Genomic DNA, 23,269 nt, shown 5'->3' on the forward strand with positions numbered 1-23,269 from the left:
AGACGTCTTGACTGAGCAGGAGATAGCTGTTGACTTGGATTCTGATTGGGTTGGTGCAGAGTACTCCCCATATATCGCTAGGAAAGTGGCGGAGTCAAAAATGTCTGCTGAAGGCATTACTCTTGGATCAACCGCTCACTCTGAGGCAGATTCAACGAGAAGAAGAAAGCCTTCCCCAGAAAAGACAGACTATGAAAAGTTCCCGACTGAGGATGTTCCTCATGCTTTCAGAGATGAGAGAAGGTCCTCACAAGAAAAGACTGTAAAGGAACATGTCCTTACTGAGAATGATATCCCCCCTGAATACAGATATGACAGGTCTTCACCAGAAAAAACAATGAATGAAAAGTTCCTTACTGAGGATACCCCTCATGAATACAGAGATGTAAGAAGAAAGTCTCATCCAGAAAAGACAACAAAGGAAATGCTTCTCCGTGATGCTAGAGCCCATGAAGGTTCAAGAAGGCCTTCTCCAGAAAAGACAACAAAGGAAAAGTCCCTGAGTAAGGATGTCCATCATGATTTCAGAGATGAAAGTTTCCAATGGCCCCCTCCTCCACAAACCGTTGTAGATGAAACAAGGCTGCAGACAACAGAAAGTGAGTATTTTGTGAGCGAAGAGGAAGTTTTGGCTCAGCGCATCTTAAAATGGCAAGAAGACGTTCTCACCGAACAAGAAGAAGCTGTTGAATTAGAGTCCAACTGGGCTTTGGCTGAACATTCACAACACTCAAAGAAAAGCGATGTCAGTGGACCTCAGGAAGGTTCCTCTAATGAACCTGTGAAAGAACGCTCACCTGTGAAAGAACCCTCACTTATGAGACAACATCACATTGGTCAGTATGAAAGTTCCTCTTTTGAACCAGTCTCTCATCAGAATGAGAAGTCTCGTACAATGTCTCTTGGGTCCTCGCATGTGAAAGAGCACTCTCCTGTGAAAGAATCTTCACCTATGAGACAACATCAGATTGGTGAGCATGTCTCTCAAGAGGATTGGGCTATGGCTGAACTTTCACAACACCATCGTAGGAGAACTGATGTTAGTGGAGATGATGCCAATGAAGGTCCTTCTTATGAACCTGTTTCTCATCATATCGAGACGTTTCATCAAATGTCATTTGGGTCTCACTCACCTGTGAGAGGGTCCTCATCAGTTAGAGAAACCTCACCTGGTAGAGAGCCCTCCCCTGGCAGAGAACGCTCACATGACAGAGGTCAATCACCTGTGAAAGAACCTGGTAGAGAAGCCTCACTTGGTAGATGCTGTTCACCTTCGAGAGAACTTCACATTGGTCAGCATGGCTCTCAAGCTGAAGTTGGTGCAGAAGGGCCTTCTAATTGTGAATCTGACTTGAGACACAATGAAAAAGTGGCTATGGGGACTGCAGAGAGGAAAGAAGGACATAGAGAAATGCTATCAAAAGATGGCAAACGATCCAGCTCAAAAGAAAACCTTCACCAAATGGACATGCCTCAGAGGACAAACGAAGTTAAGACTTCACCAAAAACTTCTGTACCTATCTTTGTGAGAGAAATCTCATCCTTGAAAGTAAAGAGGGGAGAGATGACAGACTTTAAATGTTGTTTTCGGGGTGACCCTCAACCAATTGTCACTTGGCTCAAAGATGACCAACCAATCGGTCAAAACCCAGACTTTGATGTTCTCACCAAATTGAATGAAACCACGCTAACCATCTACTATCCCACTATATACCATGAAGGGACATTTAGTTGTGTTATAACTAATACATTCGGAAAGTCAACCTCCTCTGCTACACTGGAAGTTACTGAAAGTAATCAATTAAGAAAATTGCCATCGCCAGTGTCTTCGTATAAAGTGAAAGTGACAGCAGAGTATGAAATGAGTGAAGAAGATCTTGACCAAATGATTGACGATGAACTTGAATCGTACAATGGTGTTGAAATGGATGAGAAATCTTTACTACAGGTGCCACAGGCTGTCTTGCACAGACCTCGTGCTTCAGACACTTCACAATATTCTTGTTCTCCTGTCGAGATCAGGATCACTGCTCCAACACCAGTTCCATTCGAAATGATTGGAAAAGACACAGAGATGTCTGAGGACAATGGCAGTTCCCATCCTATGAAACACAAATTCACATTCTGCTATGATGCCGCGCAGGTAGTCAGTGAATCTGAGAAGATACGTTCTTCAGAAGGCCAAACCGGAAAGGTTGAAATCAGATCTGATGTGTCCTTCCAATCTGCTGTGGCTATTGCTAGATCTTCTGAGGTAGAAGCAACCATGGCTGGTGAATGGGAACAACATATATTATCTGGAAATTCTGAAGAATTGAGGCAGTCCCCTCTGAGTGATACTGGGCATATTTCTGACCCGACATTGATGCAGACTTTGGACAAATCTGTAGGTTCCCACAACCCTAAGGATAATGTTTCAAAAATATCTAGATCAGAAGCAGACATGGCAAGTGAGAGCAAACAGCATATACTATCGAGATTTTCTAAAGATTTGAGGCATTCCCCTCTTAGCCAATCTAGTGATATTACTGATCAGGCATTAATGCATGAGCTGGACAACTCTATAGGTTCCCACAGCCCTGAAGAGTATGTTTCAAACGTATCTAAACCAAAACAAAGTGTTTCAAAAGAGGCACCTACTATTACTGGGTGTGGTCTGCAATCATCTGCTGCGCTAGTCAAAGTGTCACAAATTAAGCAGGCATTTGAGGCACCTGCATTGTCAGAGGCACCTGAATTGTTAGATTCCACTTCTGTTGATGAAGTGAAAAAGTCCACAGAGTCATATTTCCCTGAGGAGGATATCCCAGAAGTTGTAATCCATCTTGATCATGATGATAAGTCATTGGCAACTAATGTTGTGGAAGGAACTCCACTGCAGTCCAAACAAGACACTATGTTAGTAGAAGGTAGGGATACACAGATTCCGAGAGCAAAGCTAATTTCAGCCAAAAGTGGGCCAGAGGTTGTGTTACTCGGTAGTGCACAGATTTCTGCCAAAGTGAAATCAGTCTCCCCCAAATGTGCCCCAGAAGGTGTCCAGACCATGTCTCATACTCTGGAGGAAGACAATGAAATCTGTATGATTTCTGGAGAAACTGTTGCGGAAGCTGACATAATTGACACCCACAGTCACTTAAAACACTGTGTTCCCCTCTCAAGTATAAGAGAGGTGCAGGTGTCACCAAAGCCTGTCAGACCTGAGGCAGTTAAAGCAGTAAAGACTAGCCATTCAACAGAAAGTATGGGACCTCATGTAACAGATCAAAATATGATAGAGGACAGTCTTCGTGAGAAAGTCCCAGTGTCAGTGACCCCAGATGATGTTTCAGCGTCAGTCTGTGATGAGTCTGTAAAGCTAAAAAGATTATCTGGCTCATTTGCAACTCCAGAAATTCATAGATTGGACACTCAGTCTTCTCTTGGCAATGACATGACTGATATTAATGAAAACTTGTCTCTATCTGAACTCTCAAAGGATAGCGCATTTGTCAGTGTTTCTTGGGCACATATTGAAATTGTTAGTGAAGAAACAGCAGAGGAAAACGAGGAACATGCTGTTGCTGAGAGTGGTGAGCCTTCAGTGGTTTCAAAATCAGTTAGCGTCAAGCTCAAAGGAGATGGGTGTACAGATTATCTTGCTGCACAAGGTTCACAACATCAAGCAGAGGCTAAACCGGAAAGTGCTGATCTAAGTATGGCTGTCAGTGAAGGTGCTTCAGGTGTGACCTCACTTGAGGAGGAGGTAGTGACCTTCAGTACTGTTTATGACTACTACCACCCACCAACTGAATGGGGCAGACCCTTATCACCAGAGTCAGAAATGTCCATAGAGTGTGGTAGCACATTTAGTGAGGAATTAACAGAAATCGAGCAGTTCTATACTCCAGATTCTTCAAATGAAATGTTGCAGCTCCCTAAAACTCCAGAATCTTTCCACACTCCTGAAACTGAAACCCCGGCAGGTTATATGACCCCTAATGAGTATGCCTTCTCTCCTCTTGAACGTAAAAGACCATCCATTGACTCCAGTGAGAGGTTATTTTCTCCTGCTAAGTTCTTGAGGTCACCCGGTGATGAGGGCATTGAGACAACTCCCCCTGCATTTAGCTTAGAGGAAGGAATCTTCCTCTCAGAGCGTGCCCTTGGCCTTGGAGGACTACAGGAAAAAGTCCAGGGAATCCCTCCGGCTTTCCTCAAACCTCTCACCAAAAGGAGAGTTTTTGAACACGATTCGTTATCGTTTTACGCTGAGGTATTTGGGTTGCCTTCACCTGAAGTGAAGTGGTTTAGAAACAAAACCCAGCTTGTTGCAGAAGAAAGGATTACAATGGACAGAGATGGTGACAATATCTCGCTTGTTATTCAGAACATTACGAAAGCTGATCAAGGAGAATATGTTTGCGAAGCTGTTAACTATGTAGGAGAGGCAAAAAGTGTTGCACTAGTTGTAGTTATATCCAACGAAGTCAGATATATGCTCCCACCACCGTCAGTCACCCATCAGCATGTGATGGAGTTTGATGTTGAGGAAGACGATGACTCATCGAGGTCTTGCTCCCCTCAGGAAATTCTATTGGAGGTGGAGTTGGATGAAAATGAGGTTAAAGAGTTTGAGAGACAGGTGAAGATAATTACCATCCCAGAATACACCGCTGACAATAAAAGTATGATAATATCACTCGATGTTCTTCCGAGTATGTACGAGGAGAGTGGAGTTGACTTTGTAACGCAGGAAAGGGATGATTTGAAAATAGCTTTTGAGGTCACAGAAATGCCGCCTCGCTTCATCAACCCAATTTGTGATATGGAAACCCCTGAGAATACAACAGTAATGTTTGAGTGTTCTCTGATGGGAATTCCATCACCCATAGTATCATGGTTTATTAAAGGTAACAAAAAGATCCCTCACAATAACAATAAATACTTGCACTCATCTGATGGAGACAATCATTTCCTTAAGATTAGGAACGTCAGCGCTCATGATAGTGGAATATACTCCTGCCGGGCCATCAATGTGGTTGGGGAAACTCTTTGCAGGGCATCTCTTCTTGTGTTGAATCCTAAAAGCTTTATAGGAAAAACAAGAGGGAGAGAATTGACAGCTGTGTCACTTGGTAGTGCTAAAGTTCAGCCTCAAAAGTTTGACTTGGTTGTTGGGAATCAGTTTGAGGGTGAGCAGGCATCAGAAATAGAGCTGGAATTTGAATTTGAGCAGGAAGCTGATGAATCACAAAAGGCTGTTAGACTTGTAGCCATGACGAACAATGAGATGAGCGAGCAGGGAGAGAAATATGTCAGTATAAACTTTGGCGTTTTCGCAGAGCCCGCCAAAGATGACAAAATAGATTTCAAAGGAAAGTCATCAGAATTGTGTAGTTTCCGGTTTCAAATGACTGAAACTCCACCAAAATGCATTATTCCTTTGACAAACGTTACCACAGCAGTAGGAACTCCAGTGGTACTCCAGTGTTTAGTGAATGGTAAACCTCATCCCACCGCTGAATGGTACAAAGATGGCGATCCAGTGAAAGACACTCGGTACATGATCCAAGAGAAAGCATCTGGACATTTTAATTTGATCATCACAAATGTCATCCAAAAAGATGCCGGAGAGTACAAGTGTCTTATCCAAAACAAATCTGGATATACTGAAACAACTGCTTTGTTGAAAGTGTTCTAATCGCTTCATGTCATTTGTTTTTTGAACTCAATTAAAATGTTTTTACTGTATGTAAGAAAAGTAGCTTTTATTCATTATAATGTGATACTTGTCAAAAATGTTCTGAAATGAAGTGTAGATCCTATTTATTGTGTAGAGTGTGTACTCACTTCACACATCAGAATGATTATATACATGTTATAATCATTTTTGGTGAAGGGGAATGTTTGCTTTTCAAAACAGTAAAAAAAAGTTATTGCTCATTGTTTTATTTAAGGTGACAAAATGTGTATGAATACTTACCACGCATGTGTAATCAAAACATTGTTATCAAGGCATTCGTGTTAGGCCCATATTAAGATCTTGTATCAAAATGTCCAATGTTTTAATTAGCCAAATATTTCAAATTAATCATATACGTATGCATCCATGATAACTCAGTGTTGTTAGCATGATAGAGTATATGTTATTATTTATGGCATAGTGCTTAGAATCACTGATGTGCATAGTTTAGTTTGTTTTCAAATTCATTCATTCATTAAAAGATAAATAAAACTATCTGGTACACAACAAAAACATTTATTGAATACAATTAAAATGTAATATTGAATGTACTATTGTAGAGTATATTTTTTTCATTAGGACCACAATGTAAAATTACACCATTCAAAATAAAACCTTGGGGTTGGCTGTAAAATCATATTTTTTAAAAGGGTCATTATATACAAACTGTGTGTGCTGTAAATACATGTATGATTCACTGTATATTTAAGAGGCAATTATATTCTTAATGAATACTATATATTTGGGGTTAGAAAATATTCACAAATTTGACTGATCTGAATTCACAAGCAATGGATTCATTTGGAAATGGGAGTAATTGAAATACATTATTTATTTGTACAGAAATCACTTTAGTTTGTCTCTAACAGTTTTTATTTATGTATAAATAAAGGAGGTATATGCTGATGTACATGATTGTCTGGTGTTGTCTGGATTTCACCCTTTATGCTTATGCAACGGGCACACAATTGACCAGCATAACCCTTTCTTTTATGGAAACTTTATCTCAATCTAACTCATTATTTTTTACGCAGAATATTCTAGCTCGACTGTGACAACAGTGGAAGAAGAACAAGATTTCTACACTACTGACCTTAAGTTACCTCACAAAACAAAACGCTATTCTAGTACTTTAGAGAATAAAAAAGAAAAGCCTATCTTTTTGACCCAACTCTCACCAGCTGCCTGGAGAAAGTCAAACTCTTCCAAAGGAGCTCACATTTGTTATTCGCTTTCAAAAACCAACAAGTTTGGACATCAGACATCAGTCGAAAGATGCACTTCAGTCTGCTGTAGCTCTTGATCAGCCACTTATACTAGCAGATGTTTTTGGAAGTTTGGAGGCTACTAAGGTACAGGAAGTGAAGGTACGCAAGGAACCGAAACATGCAATGTTCACTTATCTTATCACAACACCAGGTGCCCCTATGGAAATAACAATTGTTTTTGAAGGTCAATACCCCCAGACTGCAGATCTAAGGACTGAACTCCAGGCAGCATTCTACTCAATTGTCTATCGCGAGCAGCATGTTCTTACATCTGACCAACCCGGCACAATGCAAATCAACAAGCCCCAAAGACTACAGGTTAGCAGTGCAGCCTCCAAAGAAATGCTGTCATCGATAGTGGAGACTGTCAAAGTAGCAGAGAGTGTAGTTGACTTCGCATCACCTAAAGCTCAGGCTGCTGCACGAAAGACTAATCTCGGGCTACACTTGAGACGGCAACTACTGAGGAACTTAGTGTGGTGCAAGACTCCAAAATAACTCACTCCAAATTGGTTGCTCCAGCAATGAAAGTTAATACAGAATTACATGCTGAGTTTGAACAGTCAGTACAGGTGGCCAGGCTGGTGGATAGAATGACTGACTGTAACTGTATGACTGTAAACGCTTATGAAAGAGATGTAGGTATGACTGATATCACCACTGACATGCCCATGACATCCATTCCAACTGAACAGTCTTTAGATGTACTCATCCAAAAAGAACACAGGAAGGAATTAATTTCAGAAGAGATCAGAAAATATGATCCAGGACATTGCCACAGGGGAGCATTGTAAGGTTACATACACTGTGACAGTAAAGTATGTTACAAAAGTGAATTGGATTTTCAATGGACAAATAATTAAATCAGGCAAAGAGTTCAAGTGTTCCAAAGAACATGACACATACACACTTACAATCATGAAAATGGTCAATGAGAAGCACGAAGGAAAGTATTTATTTGAGGCTGTGAATGAAGCTGGAAAGACCACAACATCATCAAGACTCACAATTGATTCAAAAGGTTGGATAATTGAGGATAGTTTTATTTTTACTCATCACCATACACGTAAACAAACTACATTTTTCTAATGTAACATTTTAAAAAATTCTCATCTTCGCAGCAAACTCATACTTTATTTCATATATTGAAATGTATATAATTGTCAGAATGCTTTTACCATACTTTCAATCCCCCACCACTAATTCACCTTAGTATTGTTTTATATCATTATCCACATGCTTATTTCTTCTATATCATGCTCAGGTATTTTCACTTTTCATGCTTATAATTTTTTTTTGCGTCACTCATTAACTATTACATTTCACTCTTGGCCTTTCTCCACTGGGCACTGAAAACTTTTTGCATGATTTCAGGTGCAAATTTGTCATGGTTTCATTAATCATGATGTGATGAAGTCACTTTCTTTCTTCCTCCTCTAACCATTCCACCATTTCTTCACTGTCACTCCTGGAATGCATCCCACCATACCATTGCATTCCACCATCCCTGTTCCAGCTCGGTGCACTTGTCTACATGTTCATTTTCGCAACATTATCTACCTGTGTACTAATTTACTTTTACTTTTGTGCACCTTAAAGTGCCACCCGTTTTCAGGTACAAAATCATTCCCCTGGAGATCAATGTTGGCAGCAGAGCCAAGTTCGAATGTGAAATTGAAGATGCACCAAATGTGAACTTCAAATGGTTCAAGTCTGGCTCTTCGATCAAAGAGAGTGCCAATTGCTGCATCCTCAGTCGGCAACTGACATCTTCATTGGAGCTCCTGAGCCCAACCAAAGCTGACAGTGGTGAATATACCTGCAAGGCTACAAACCAGCATGGCAGTGACACCTGTGCCGCCAAACTGACAGTAATTGGTGAGTCCTCTGTTTCCTTTAACAATATTTATGCAACTATATGTACAGTATATTGATGTTTTCTTTTCAGGTTGAATGTTAAACAAAGAATTGTAATGTGCACCTGTTCTCAACCTTTGTATAGTGTACCGGTTTGTCATGTAAATTAGGTATCCATATCCTATTACCTTTTCCCTATCTTGAATGACTTTTTATAGAGATGTACCCGCCAGTATTTAGTACAATGCCTGATCCTATGACTTTGTACGTGGGCAAACAAGCATCATTCCAGTGTGTAGTTACTGACTCTTCGCCAATGACTATTGTCTGGCACAAAGACAATATTGCTGTTTCTTCTTGGGGGAACTATCAGATAGCGTCTGACAAGGCTAAATACTCCCTACAAATCAAAAATCTTCAGCTGATCGATCAGGGTACTTACATTTGCAAAGCATCGAACAGTGTTGGTACTGCTACATGCAGTTTGGAGTTGAGGGTTATCAACAAACCCAGTTTCGTAAAGACCTTCGAGACCTCAGTGTCTTCAGCCATTGGTAATACACTGAGGCTCGAAGGTCAAGTGGATGAGGACACTGGAGTGTCCATCACCTGGATAAAGGATGGCAAAAAGCTCCATCAAACAATGGACTGTATACAATCTTTTGAAGAAAATGTTGTTGTTCTTGAAATTACTAAGGCAAAACTGAAAGAGCCACAAATGATTATGGGAGTTCAACTTGTTCTATGATGTTGATGGCACAAGGTAAGGTGTTTATGTTGATATCTTGTCGTATCGCAGTGTGTGTGTGTGACTACAGATACTAGTTTAGAAAATGCAACCGTTTAAATAAAAAACACTGATCATTGAATTATCTTTTAAGCCACTAATGCTATGCAGCTACAACATTTTCTTATGTTATTTTTTACGTCACCGTATTCCCTTTGGTGGTTACGTATTGGTTATTGTTTGACAACACATTTACTGTTTTGCAACGCAATACTTCTTTCAGAACCCCCAACCAAAGCTAATGTGGAAGCAGGGCATAGCTGCTCGGATGCAGTGCATAGTCAAAGGATCAGCTGAACTCAAAACGTCCTGGTCTCTGAATGACAACGATCTCAGTGATGGAGATAAACATACAATCACTTTCAAGGCTGGTCTTGCAACTTTGGAAATAATCAATGTAAATGTGTTAGATAGCGGAAACTACACTTGCGAGGTGTCAAACGAAGCTGGTAGTGAGAGCAGCATCACTGAGTTATCTGAAAAAGGTTTGCCACCATTACATATTTTACTTGCTTAAAAAAATTTTTCCACAAATTACAGATAGCTGTATTATTTGATTTAATCTGATCTTTACTCTTAGATACCCCTTCCTTTCGAAAAGATTTGCAAATGGTTGAGGCAGTGAAGGAAACTCCTGCCGTCCTCGAATGTGAAATTAAAGGAACAGCTCTGTTTGAAATCACCTGGTTGAAGAATAAGAAACCAGTCTTCGCCACAGATCAAAAGTATAAGATCACCTATCAGGAATCCATTGCTCGTTTGGAGTTCTGCTCATTTGAAAGTGCAGACATTGGAGATTACCAATGCTGCATAGCCAATTATGTTGGTAAAATCACCACTAAGACACTGGCCAAACTTAAAGGTTGATATAGCTGGTAAATAGAAAACTCATATTGATTTGTCTAAATATGTTTTCTAAATAACATGGTTCATCAAATTGATAATATTTGTATAGAACCACCAACCATTGCGAAGAAGATTGAAACCATTACAGCAACATTGGGATATTCTGTGAAACTGCAGGGCACATTGAAAGGCTCACCCCCCATCCATAAAATGGATGAAAAATGCACTGAAATGTTGAGAGATGATGATCCAAATATCAAAATGACATTTGAGAACAACATTGCTATTCTGTCAGTAACAGCTGTTGCCATTAGCCACGGCGGCAAGTACACTTGCCAAGCAGAAAATGAGACTGGACAAAACAAATATGATGCCACTCTAACAGTTTAAGGTTGGATAACAACTATTGAAACATTTATATAAAACATATACATGATATATACATTTGTAACATTTACACACATAATAGTCGTGACAACTAAATCTAATTCATTTGACTTTATTGTAGAACCTGCTAAAGTCTTAGAGAAAGCATAATCCATCAACGTGACTTCAGGGGACTCTGCAAACTTGGAATGCAAAATCTCTGGAAGCCCAGAACTTAAAGTGAAATGGTTCCATGATGGAAAGGAGATGAAAGGGAATCGAAAATATAAAATCACTCGAAAAGATAATATTGCCATCTTAAAGATTATTGCAGCTGAAAAAGTAGACTCTTCCGAATACACGGTGGAAGTGTCCAACCGTGTTGGAAAGGACCGGTGCTCATGCTCTATTACCGTGCTGGGTTAGCTTTTCTTCTTCTCTACTTTTAAAAGTTTGTTTTCATTAAATCTATTTTAACTTGCAGTGTGAAGTAACATTTTCTTTCCAATAAACAGATTATATCATACTACTCTCTTTCACAAAGTCTCTGAAAACATTTGATGGAATTATGGGTAAAGATATTTAATTGGATTGCAAAGTATCTGGATCCCAGCCTCTGATTCTGTCTTGGTTCAAAGATGAGAAAGAGATCAAGTCTGGAGATGGATATCTACCTGAAATCAAAGACAACTCAGTTGCACTGAAAATTACTAAATTGGAAGAGGTTGATGCTGAAGTGTACACATGCCGGGCAACAAATTCTACAGGATCTAAAGAAAACAGTGGAACCTTATATGTCAAAGGTTTATAAAGCTTAAGTCATTTTCTAGCCCTATGTCAGATTTTAGAATCTCCAATCTTCACATTAAAACCTGACAACCAAGATGTCGTACCAGGATCTACTGTTGTCTTGAAGTCTGTTTTCACTGGATCAGCTCCTTTTACGATTAAGTGGTTCAGAGAGGACAAGGAGATATCAAGTGGAGGCACATTTTTTATCAAGAAGGAGACCTACTCAAATTATTTGGAACTTCACTCAGTAAAACCCACTGACTTGGCTAAATACACATGCCAAGTGGCCAATGAGGCTGGAACGGTGGCATTCACGGCTGTCTTGTTTGTGAAAGGTGCCCTTTCTTCATATACATTCCCAGCTCAATATGCATTTGTTGTCCTTGCATCAATGTTGGTTTACTTGTCTGATAATCAATGTCAAACTTTTTTTTGAGCTTGAGTCTCCAAAACTAGTGGTGAAAGGAAGTGCTGTGAAGCTGGAGTGTAAAGCAACCGGCACCCCTGAGATCATTTTTAAGTGGTTTAAGAACGAGATTGAGATGAGACAAAATGAGAAATACAGAATGGCTGTTACTAACTCAGTTGCCTCACTGGAGATTGTCAACTGCTCTGTTGATGATAGTGTGTCATCAAGTGATGCTGGTAGTGACCACTGCAGCAGCAGAGTTACAGTTAAAGGTTTGTTGAGTATTCTGTTTTTTAATTTCATAAAATTGTATTTTATGATTGACTTTATTGCCATTTTCTTTTAGAACCTCCAATATTTACGAGGACCTTTGAATCCAAAGAACTTATCAAAGGGTCTAATATTATGTTGGAAGGACAGTTTTCAGGCTCTGCTCCATTCAACACATCTTTTTACAAAAACACAAAGGCGATCAGAAATGATAAAAGACACAAGATAGTCTTAAAGGATGACATAGTTACCCTCCAGATGTTGGCAATTGATGCCGGAGATGCTGGAAAATATCAGTGTACAGTAGAAAATGAAGTTGGGAAGTCATCTTGTGATTGTGAAATGACACTGAAAGGGTGGCGTGAAAACCTTACTTTTAAGTATATTTATCTGTTAATTTCGGTATACTTTCAGTTAAAATGTTCTTTGCTTTTCCACCTATAGAACCGCCATCATTTGCACAAAAGAAAGAGAATATGAATTCCCTAGTTGGCAGTGAGATTTCTATGCAGTGTATTCTGAAAGGATCAGTACCTATGACTGTGTCATGGCTGAAGGATGCCCATGATGTCAAAGATGGTGAATGTGCTCAGATGTTCTTTGAAAACAGGACGTCACTGCTGCGTATTTCAAATATTCAAACAAAACATGCTGGGAAATATACTTGCCAGGCCAAAAATGAAGCTGGCAGCCAGAAATGCTCTGCGTTATTGGTAGTCAAAGGTTGGTTGACGTTTATGAGGATAAAATTGGATTTTATACTCTGATGTTGAAAACTCATTGTTTAATCTTTATATTTATCACAGAACGAGCTAAATGGCTGAAGGATGGAAGAGAGCTGACATCAGGGCAAAGATACAAAGTGCAGAGCACAGATAATAGCTATGTACTAACTATTCTCGATACAGAGGAAAGCGATAGTGGAGATTACACCTTTGATCTTTCCAATGACGTTGGAAGCAGTACTTGTGAAGCCACAGTTTCTGTCCTAGGTCAGCTAATTTACAAATATTGTAATCAATATTTTGAGCTTTTTGTACAGGTATACCTGATTGAACAGTATTCTCATGACTTTCTTATTTATTTATGCTAGATCAAATCATGAAACAATCTTTCACAAGAAAACTGAAGGAAACAGAGAGTATCAAAGGATCATTTGCCCACTTGGAATGTCTTTTGTTTGGCTCTCTGCCCATATCTGTAATCTGGTACAAAGATGAGAAAGAGATCAAGACTGCTGATATTATGAAGAGCTCAAATGCGTCTTTCAATTGTCAAGTCATTGGCACAGGTCCGTTTGAGGACCTGTGGCACAAGGATTTAAATGAAATGAAATCCAGCACAAAGCACAGCCTCTCACAAGTACAGGACATTCTGAATCTTCAAAAACAGGAATGTTATGGTGTAGATGTTGGTGAATACCAGGGTACCGTCTCAAATGAGGTTGGAAGTTGTTCTTGTAGAACTACTCTTCGTATAAAAGGTTAGTTACTTAAAATATGTACTATTGTGATAGGTTACATAACTTCCATGATGACAACACAATTACTTTAAATAATTGATCACTGCCAATAATTGTTTATTGGTTTGATTGGTTTGATGTTAGAACCACCATAATTTGTGAAGAAAGTCGAAAATGTCACAACTGTTTTGGGAAAATCAGCTGAATTTCAGTGTGTTGTCACTGGGTATCAAAATCTGTCTGTGCAATGGCAAATATCTGAGAACTGGATCTTGGAAGATCCTAAAATTGAAAGGATCTTTGAAGATAATGTGGCAACTCTAAGGATTCCGGTCTGTGAAGCCTATCACAGCGGGAAATATACCTGCCAGGTGGCAAATGAGGCTGGTCAAAACAAGTGCTTTGCAACCCAATCCACAATACAAACTTAGCTTTGAGAACAACCTTAGTAGCCTTAATATGCAGACTACACAAAAGGAGGATGCAGGCGACTATCAATTTGAGGTTTCAAACCACATTGAGACATGCAGTTGCAAAATCAAGTTGATTGTACTAGGTTAGTGCAAAATCTTATTTTGAAACAAATTGGTATGATAGTATACCGCTTATGACATGATATGCAATGAACACGGGTTTGACTGTTTTGTTGTTGCTCTTGTGAATACAGAACAAACTATCCCTCCAAGCTTCACCAAACCTCTGAGTGAAATACAGGAAATATTGGGAATGCTTGTTCAAATGAATTGCAAAATATCTGGATCTCTTCCTATCACTGTGGAATGGCAGAAAGATAGGAACAGAATTGACGTTGGTGGAAAATATAAACTTGTTCGTCAAGACATTTCTATGTCTTTGGAAATTGAACAGCTAGAGAGAGCTGATGCCGGCACTTACTCTTGCAAACTGACAAATAAAGCAGGAAGTGTTGAATGCAGTGGGGCAGTGAAGGTGAAAGGTCAGAATTGATCAAAATTATATACATTTAATATATTTCTCTCTCGTGTTAGGGTCAGGCCAGCTGATTAACTTGGTTGCTATTGTTTCTTTAGAGCCACCAAGCTTTGTTTTGTTGCCTGAGACTCATACAGCCCTTCCTAACTCCAACATGCAATTTAAGAGCACGTTTAAAGGAACACCTCCTTTCACAGTGAAATGGTTTAAGGATGACACTGAATTGATCCCTGGACCTACATGTTTTATTGGACTGGAAGGATTATCTTGCTTCCTAGATCTTTACTCAGTTGGAGTTTTGCAGAGTGGAATTTACTCTTGTCAGTTTAAAAATGATGCTGGCATTGAAAGATGTAGTGCTGATTTAATGGTGAAAGGTTGCAACATGCTCTTATTTAAACTCATGCATTGGCTTCTCTCCCCATCTTTCCTCAACTGGCTTCTCTCCCCATCTTTCCTCAACTGGCTTCTCTCCCCATCTTTCCTCAACTGGCTTCTCTCCCCATCTTTCCTCAACTGGCTTCTCTCCCCATCTTTCCTCAACTGGCTTCTCTCCCCATCTTTCCTCAACTGGCTTCTCTCCCCATCTTTCCTCAACTGGCTTCTCTCCCCATCTTTCCTCAACTGGCTTCTCTCCCCATCTTTCCTCAACTGGCTTCTCTCCCCATCTTTCCTCAACTGGCTTCTCTCCCCATCTTTCCTCAACTGGCTTCTCTCCCCATCTTTCCTCAACTGGCTTCGATTATTCCGTCTGTCCTCAATTGCTTTTATCTGTGCTCTATTGCTTTGCATTTTCACAACTCCTCCACCACCTCCTTTTCACAGCTCCCTGACCAGTTCACAGCTCCCTGACCAGTTCACAGCTCCCTGACCAGTTCACAGCTCCCCGACCAGTTCACAGCTCCCCGACCAGTTCACAGCTCCCTGACCAGTTCACAGCTCCCTGACCAGTTCACAGCTCCCTGACCAGTTCACAGCTCCCTGACCAGTTCACAGCTCCCTGACCAGTTCACAGCACCTTTACCTGCTTCTCCATCACACCAACAAATGTTGTCACTCTTCCCATTTCCCTTGACGCATTCTTCTTGCCTTTACTCCTTAACAGATGCATCAAGTAATCATATTACATCTTTTTGCAGTTCATTGCAAGCCTCATATTCTTTCACTGTGTCAAGGTGCATGTGCTTCAATAAGCTAATTTTGCTAAATGTTGGCTTTGCAGAACCTCCTGAATTTGCGCTAAAATTGCCAGTCACAAAGTTTGTGAAGAAGTGCCAGCCACTCCGTCTTGAATGCAAAGTTAAGGGTTCCCCCTCTCTGCGAATGCAGTGGTACAAAAATGGCACTAAGATCACAGATGGTGACAACTATAGACAATCATTTGTTGACTCAATGGCAGTCCTTGAGCTGCGCACCACAAGATTTGATGACAATGGAGTCTACACTTGTGAAGCAACCAATGACGCTGGAAGTATAAGCTGCAGCACAACTCTTAGAGTCAAAGGTTAGCCAGTAATAAATTACATTGGATTTTGATATTTACATATTCCATTTAATATTCCATAATAATCCATTATTAGTATAGTGTCTGTTGGTGGTATTACACCGGTATGTATTTGAAGCTTTGCTGCGTGTAGCAAACAGCTGCTTCTTAACGATTCTCAATATTTTGTAGATGCACCATCTTTCCTCAAAGTACTTCGGCCAATTGAAGGAATGAAAGGAAAGGATGCTAGCCTACACTGTGAGATGTTTGGCACAGCACCCTTTGAGATTACCTGGGCCAAACACAAAACGCCATTAAAGGAAAGTAGGAAATATAAGATTGTGAATGAGGATACTGCTGCCACTCTTCATATCATTGGATTGGAAGCTTCAGATTTTGGAGAGTATAAGTGCAAGGCATCAAACAGTATAGGATATGAAACATGCTGTACTACAGTTCAACTCAGAGGTTAGTAGAAATGCGTCATCGGTGGGTATTTTTTTAATTTTTTGATCCTGCTTCATGATGATTTATTTTTAGCCTCTCCATTTTTGTCCTCTCTCAGAACCACCAACGTTTGTGGAGAAATTGTTGAATACGACATGCACATTGGGTGAAGAAGTCACCCGGAAAGCCACTGTCAAAGGCTCTCAGCCAATGACTGCATCTTGGTTACAGGATAAGGATCACATTCTCAGAGATGGTGACATCCAGAAAATTACATTTGAAAACAACCAGCTCCCTCTTAAAGTATTTAAAGCAGACTCACTGGCAATGGGCAAATACACGTGCCAACTCCGAAACGATGCCGGAGTTGTGGAATGTTTTTCTAACATAACTGTATTAGGTTTGTACATTTCCATTTTGTCTCTAATTCCATTTTCTCCCCTAATTCGCTTAGTTTTTTCCCCAGTCATTGCTTTTCTTATTATTCAGTTTCTGTAAGCACACCTCTGCTCGTGTTCTTTATTTTCAGAACCCGCTAAAGTTGTGGAGAGACCAGAGTCTTTCAGCGTGACTGCAGGTGATATTGCAGCTCTAGAAGTCAAAGTGTCGGGGACACCAGAGCTGAAACCAAAGTGGTTTAAGAATGGAGTCGAGCTCTCCTCTGGCCAGAAGTACAACATCTCCTTCTCAAAGATGATCTCCAGCTTGAAAGTGTTGTCTGCAGAGAGGATTGATATGGGAGAATATACATTTGAGGTCAAAAATGAGGTTGGCAGTGATCTCACCAAATTAAACCTCACTGTCCTAGGTGGGTGGCCCCTTCCTATACACAGTATGATATGACATTTTTATAATTGTCTAATTGCCTAGTGTTTTGCCTAATGCCTGGTTACTAACCCTGTCCTCCTATAACAGATAAAACCATACCTCCAACATTCACACAGAAACTGAAGGAATCTCATCTTATTGTTGGAAAAGCTGGTGAAATGGACTGCAAAGTCTCTGGTTCTGCACCTTTCACCATTACTTGGTACCATGATGAAGAGGAGATCAAAACTGGACCAAATTATGAGATTTTATTCAGTGACAACACCTGCACACTTAAAGTGCCCACTCTTAAGTGGTCTGACTCTGGAGTGTATAAATGCAAAGCCGTAAACAAGGCCGGAACCAATGAGACCAGTTCCTCTTTCATTGTGAAAGGTCAGTAAATATACATGACTTGTTTGGGCTTCGTAATTACTATTGCTTTGTCATGTAACTGATTTAATGTCAGATGTCTGCAAGCTAAAAAGTATGTATTTTTTGTATTTAGAACCTCCTTCTTTTGTGATGCCACCTCAGCCACTGGAAGCAATGCCTGGAACAAATGTAACTTTCTCAGCAATTGTCAAAGGAAGTGCCCCACTGAAACTGAAGTGGTTCAGAGGCACCAAGGAAATTGTGTCTGGAAAAGGCTGTGAAATTGCTCTACGGGACAATACAGCTACTCTGGAGCTATCCAAAATTGACAAATTCCACGCTGGAGAGTATACATGCCAGATTATTAATGATGCTGGGAAGGAAAGTTTCCTAGTTAACCTGTCTGTGAAAGGTTGGTCAATAATTGAAAATATTTATATTTATTATATATTTTTATTAATAGAATTAAAACAACATTTACATTTTTTTTATCAGGATGTGGACTAACAAACTTCTGTATGATTTCACTCAGAACCTGCTAGCTTTGTTAAGAAGCTGAACGACCACTCTGTTGAAAAGGGAAAATCATTGATACTTGAGTGCACATACACTGGAACCCCAAAGATATTTGTCACCTGGTATAAGGACGGCCAACAGCTATATGCCTCTTATAAGCACAACGTCACTACCACAGAGACCTCCTGCATCTTGGAGTGTTTAAACAGTGACGATAAGGAAGCAAGTGGGGAATACACTTGTGAAGTTTCCAATGACGCCGGAAAAGATACCTGCAAAGCACAAGTGTTCATTTTAGGTTAGTTTGCCTAAATTGACCTGGTAATTTATTGGGATTGTCCTATGCTGTATATATCTGATGTACATGTGCATGTTTCTGATTTAACTGTTTATATCTGTCACTTTAGAACCACCTTATTTCATTGATCATTTGGAGCCATTGGAAGTTACTGCTGGTGATGCAGTTTGTTTGAAATGCCATGTTGGAGGAACCCCTGACATTAAGGTGGCTTGGTATAAGGCCGACGGAAAAGTGAGGTCTTCCCCTGATTGCAAAATAGAGTATTCCAAAGGCATTGCTTGCTTGAAATTGAGCAAAGCAGCCGAGGCTGATATTGGTGAATACACATGCAAAGCTGAAAACAGAATAGGATCAGCCTCATCCAGCTGTCGTCTCTCTGTCCAAGGTGATGCCCTTTGTCTTTTTTTAGGAATGTTCTCTTTTTAATCAGAAAATATTCAGCTTTGACTCTGCATTGGTTAACAACTAGTATGAAGAATTTTCATATTTTTTTGCAGCTAATGTCATATTTTTTGTTAAATTATCCTATTTTCAGAGGCAAAAACGCCACCAACCTTCCCCAAGAAAATAACCAGCATTCAACAGACTGAAGGAATGGAAGTTAAATTGGAGTGCCGTGTGGCAGGCTCCTCCCCCATTGAGGTCTCTTGGCTTAAAGACGGTGAAACTGTGAAATCCAACGACTATACCATGAGTTATGATGATAACACGGCTGTCCTACAAATATCCAGAGGTGAAATGAGACACTCTGGGGAATACACTTGTGTTGCTACCAACAGTGTTGGGACTGCATCCTGCAGAGCCAAACTCACTCTTAAAGGTCGGTCGTTTGTTCCTCAAAGAGGTTGTTTTTTTACTTGCTGACTGAGAGACAGTGCATGTTCTGTATTAGTACAGTATCATATTATACAGTATCAACGCTTTCATTTCATATGCTGTATGTTCCACCTCTTTCCCATCATTGAACTTTTAGAGCCAAGATATCCCCCTGTCTTTGATAAAAAGCTGTCACCCATGGGGGACATTTCAGTGGGTGATAGTGTGGAATTGGAATGCCACATGACTGGATCTTTGCCATTAAAAGTCACTTGGTCAAAAGATCACAAAGATATTCGATCAGGGGGAAATTACAAGATGGCCTGTGTGGATAACACCCCACACCTCACTATATTGAAAGCAGATAAATCAAATTATGGCCGCTACATTTGCCATGCCACTAATGACATTGGAAAGGACTCTTGTTCCACTGAAATTACTGTCAAAGGTATTTGGCCCACTGCCTCACAATTTTAGTCCCTTTCATGTTTCTTGAGAGAAACTTTTGGTATAGTACTGTTTGCTTTAGCCTCCTCTGTCACATTAAGTGAACATTGCAATCTTGTTTCGTAAACCATTAATGCTTTAACATTTATTTTCAGAGCGTAAAATCCCACCTTCATTCACCAAAAAGCCCACAGAGACCCTAGAGGAAACGGAGGGCAAGATGGTGAAGATTGAGGCACGTTTGTCTGGATCTCAGCCCATGACCATTAATTGGTATAAAGATGACAGTGAGATTCACAGCTCTGATCACTATGACATGTCTTTCAAGAGCAATGTGGCTGTGTTGTGTATCAAGAGCTCCAAAGTCTCAGACTGTGGCAGGTATACCGGCACAGCAACCAATGAAGCAGGCACTGCCTCTTGCAAATTGACAGTTACCATAACTGGTAGGTCCATATTATTATTTGTCTACTATGTTGTGTTTCTCCATAGAAAGTTAGATATAAATAATGTGTGTCTGCATTACCATATGCCATGTATGTTTTTCCATGACTCTTCCTTATTAATCCAGAACACAAGAAGCCCCCTACATTTGACCCCTCTCTAAAACCTGCCACGCTGACCGAGGGAGAGACCCTGCACCTTAGCTGCCATGTCCATGGATCCCCTCCTATGAAGATTCAGTGGATGAAGGACAGAAAAGACTTGAAAAACAATTCCAGCAGTAAAATAAGTTTTGCCGATGGTGTTGCTTCTTTGGAGGTCATGCGCGTATCAAAGAATGATGCAGGGGACTATCTCTGCAAGGCAACCAATGAGGCTGGTAGTGAATTCTGCAAGGCCAAAGTAACTATCAAAGGTACATGTTCTGGACCATATTTTTATTCAAATCATATCCAAACATTTGTTGAATCAGCTGTCGTGAATGAATGGTTATGGTTTTTATAACAGACTTCTTGAATTATGCTTAATGGCAGAGAAATCCAAAGCAGCACCTGAACCCGCTGCAGAGGAACCAACTGCAGCACCAGTAAAGAAACTGGACCACTTGTTCTTCATCGAGGAGCCCAAGCCTTGCCATGTAGCCGAGAGTAAGTGTGATGAAAAGAGATTTAGAAGCATTTAATTAGTATTCCATTAACAGCCTACAGTTGTTATTAATAGTTGTGATGTCTTCAATAGCAAGTGATGGCAAGTTAATAGCAAGTTAATAGCAAGTGATGTCTTCAATATGTTGTGTTAAATTCACAGAGGGCACTGCAACTTTCATTGCCAAAGTTGGAGGTGATCCTATTCCTAACGTGAAATGGATGAAGGGCAAGTGGAGACAGATCACTCATGGTGGTCGCATCACTATTGAGCAGAAGGGACAGGAGGCCAAGTTGGAGATCAGAGAAATAACAAGGTCTGACTCTGGACAGTACAGATGTGTCGCAACTAACAAAGCTGGAGAAATAGAATGCAACACCGACATGCATGTTGAGGAAAGGAAAGAGGATGCTGGAGTTGAGGGAGACTTCAGAGCAAAACTGAAGAAGTAAGTGAATCTCTCTTTGACGATTGTGTTGCTACCGTCCACATTTCACAAGAAACTACACAAATAATATTTTCCATGCATATCTCTTCTATGTTTTTTCTCCACAGGACTCCATCTAAACAGAAGAGTCCTCAGGAAGAGAAAGACATTGACATTGTAGAGTTGCTCAGAAATGTGGACCCTAAGGAGTATGAGAAATACGCCCGTATGTATGGAATCACTGACTACCGTGGACTTCTTCAGGCCATTGAGCAGCTGAAGAGGGAGAAAGTAGAAGAAAGTGGAAGATCGGTAAATTCATTTAACATTAAGTTGTATTCAATTGAATTTAATGGCTTTTCATTTTTTTCTGAACACAATTAAATTCAATACTGAATTTCATTGCTTTTTTAAAGACATAATGGTGATACTCTAACAAGTTCTGCTATGTCTTTTGGTGTGATTTAGGAACCGGAGAGAGAGAGAGAGTTGGATGAGGATTTGGTCGCTCTTGTGGCTGATTTGCAAAAGAGAATGGAATGTACTGAGGTAGGTTCCTCATTAGCTGTCACAATGAAATGTCTGACAATAACGACAGCAGTAATTTATCATATATTGTATGCATATTCATTTACATTAATGTCTAAGCTTATATTTCTTATTTATCTGCTTGTAGCCGGTCACCGTGAATAAGGACATAACAGATCAGTCTACAGTTACCAACAAGGTCGCTACTTTTGAGTGTGACATCAAGATCAACTTCCCTGAGATCACCCTGTCCTGGTACAAGGGAACTCAGAAGCTTAACAACAACGACAAATATGAAGTCAGCATTGTTGGTGACCGTCACATCTTGAAGATCAAGCAGTGTCAAACCAAAGACCAGGGCAACTACCGTGTTGTATGTGGCCCACATATCTCCAGCGCCAAACTGACTGTTATCGGTGGGTATCCATGGATCTGCATTTGTTTATTTTGTACCTACATTAATGTTATTGATTTAAGTCATTATACTGTATCGGTAAATACTAATAGAGATGCACTTTTGTTATTTGTTTCTTTACAGAGCCTGAGGTTGAGAAACATCTGGAGGAAGTTGCGGGACAGGAGGGGCAAACATGTACTCTTTCTTGTCAGTTTTCTATCCCTAATGTCAAAACCCAATGGTTTAAGAATGGAAAGCTCTTAGAAATGAAACACAGATACTCGTATGAGGTGGTCAACAACATTCAGAGGCTCTCGATTAAAGACCTCAGACCAGAAGACCAAGGACGTTATACCTGCAAATATGAAAACCTCGAATCCACTGCAGATCTCTTGGTTGAAGGTTTGTATAGATTTAACCATATAATGGGTTGATGTTGCATCTACCTTCATGTTGTGGAGTGAAGGTCATCCCAACCTGACCTATTTTTTTTCCTTCGTCACATATTTTGTCACTAATATTTCAGTATTTTCACTCATTTTCAATTTTTTTTACTTTTCATTTGACATTTTAATTTGAGTCCTGGAGCGCTCTGATAATACATGTACACTACCGTTCAAACATTTGGGGTCACTTAGAAATGTCCTTGTTTTTGAAATTAAATCACATTTTTGGTCCATTAAAATAACATCAAATTGATCAGAAATACAGTGTAGACATTGTTAATGTTGTAAATTACTATTGTAGCTGGAAACGGCTGATTTTTTTATGGAATATCTACACAGGCGTACAGAGGCCCATTATCAGCAACCATCACTCCTGTGTTCCAATGGCACGTTGTGTCAGCTAATCCAAGTTGATCATTTTAAAAGGCTAATTGATCATTAGAAAACCCTTTTG

General features: G+C 40.0%; 1 protein-coding gene across 1 annotated transcript in view; it reads left to right on the forward strand.

Moving 5' to 3' along the window:
* The window catches only part of LOC112224854 (titin-like), a 173,001-nt gene that overhangs the window by 36,939 nt on the left and 112,793 nt on the right, over positions 1-23,269 (forward strand). Inside the window, 24 exon segments of the mRNA XM_042306365.1 lie at positions 8,593-8,871; positions 13,537-13,803; positions 13,927-14,188; positions 14,190-14,338; positions 14,450-14,737; positions 14,832-15,110; positions 15,956-16,237; positions 16,409-16,687; positions 16,785-17,066; positions 17,196-17,474; positions 17,582-17,869; positions 17,982-18,260; positions 18,381-18,662; positions 18,772-19,050; positions 19,201-19,485; positions 19,639-19,929; positions 20,084-20,374; positions 20,500-20,787; positions 20,906-21,019; positions 21,180-21,465; positions 21,573-21,756; positions 21,913-21,993; positions 22,121-22,388; positions 22,511-22,771. Coding sequence (XP_042162299.1) covers positions 8,593-8,871; positions 13,537-13,803; positions 13,927-14,188; positions 14,190-14,338; positions 14,450-14,737; positions 14,832-15,110; positions 15,956-16,237; positions 16,409-16,687; positions 16,785-17,066; positions 17,196-17,474; positions 17,582-17,869; positions 17,982-18,260; positions 18,381-18,662; positions 18,772-19,050; positions 19,201-19,485; positions 19,639-19,929; positions 20,084-20,374; positions 20,500-20,787; positions 20,906-21,019; positions 21,180-21,465; positions 21,573-21,756; positions 21,913-21,993; positions 22,121-22,388; positions 22,511-22,771 — 6,123 coding nt within the window.

Source organism: Oncorhynchus tshawytscha, linkage group LG26 (assembly GCF_018296145.1).
Source record: "Oncorhynchus tshawytscha isolate Ot180627B linkage group LG26, Otsh_v2.0, whole genome shotgun sequence".
NCBI classification, from domain to species: Eukaryota; Metazoa; Chordata; class Actinopteri; order Salmoniformes; family Salmonidae; genus Oncorhynchus; species Oncorhynchus tshawytscha.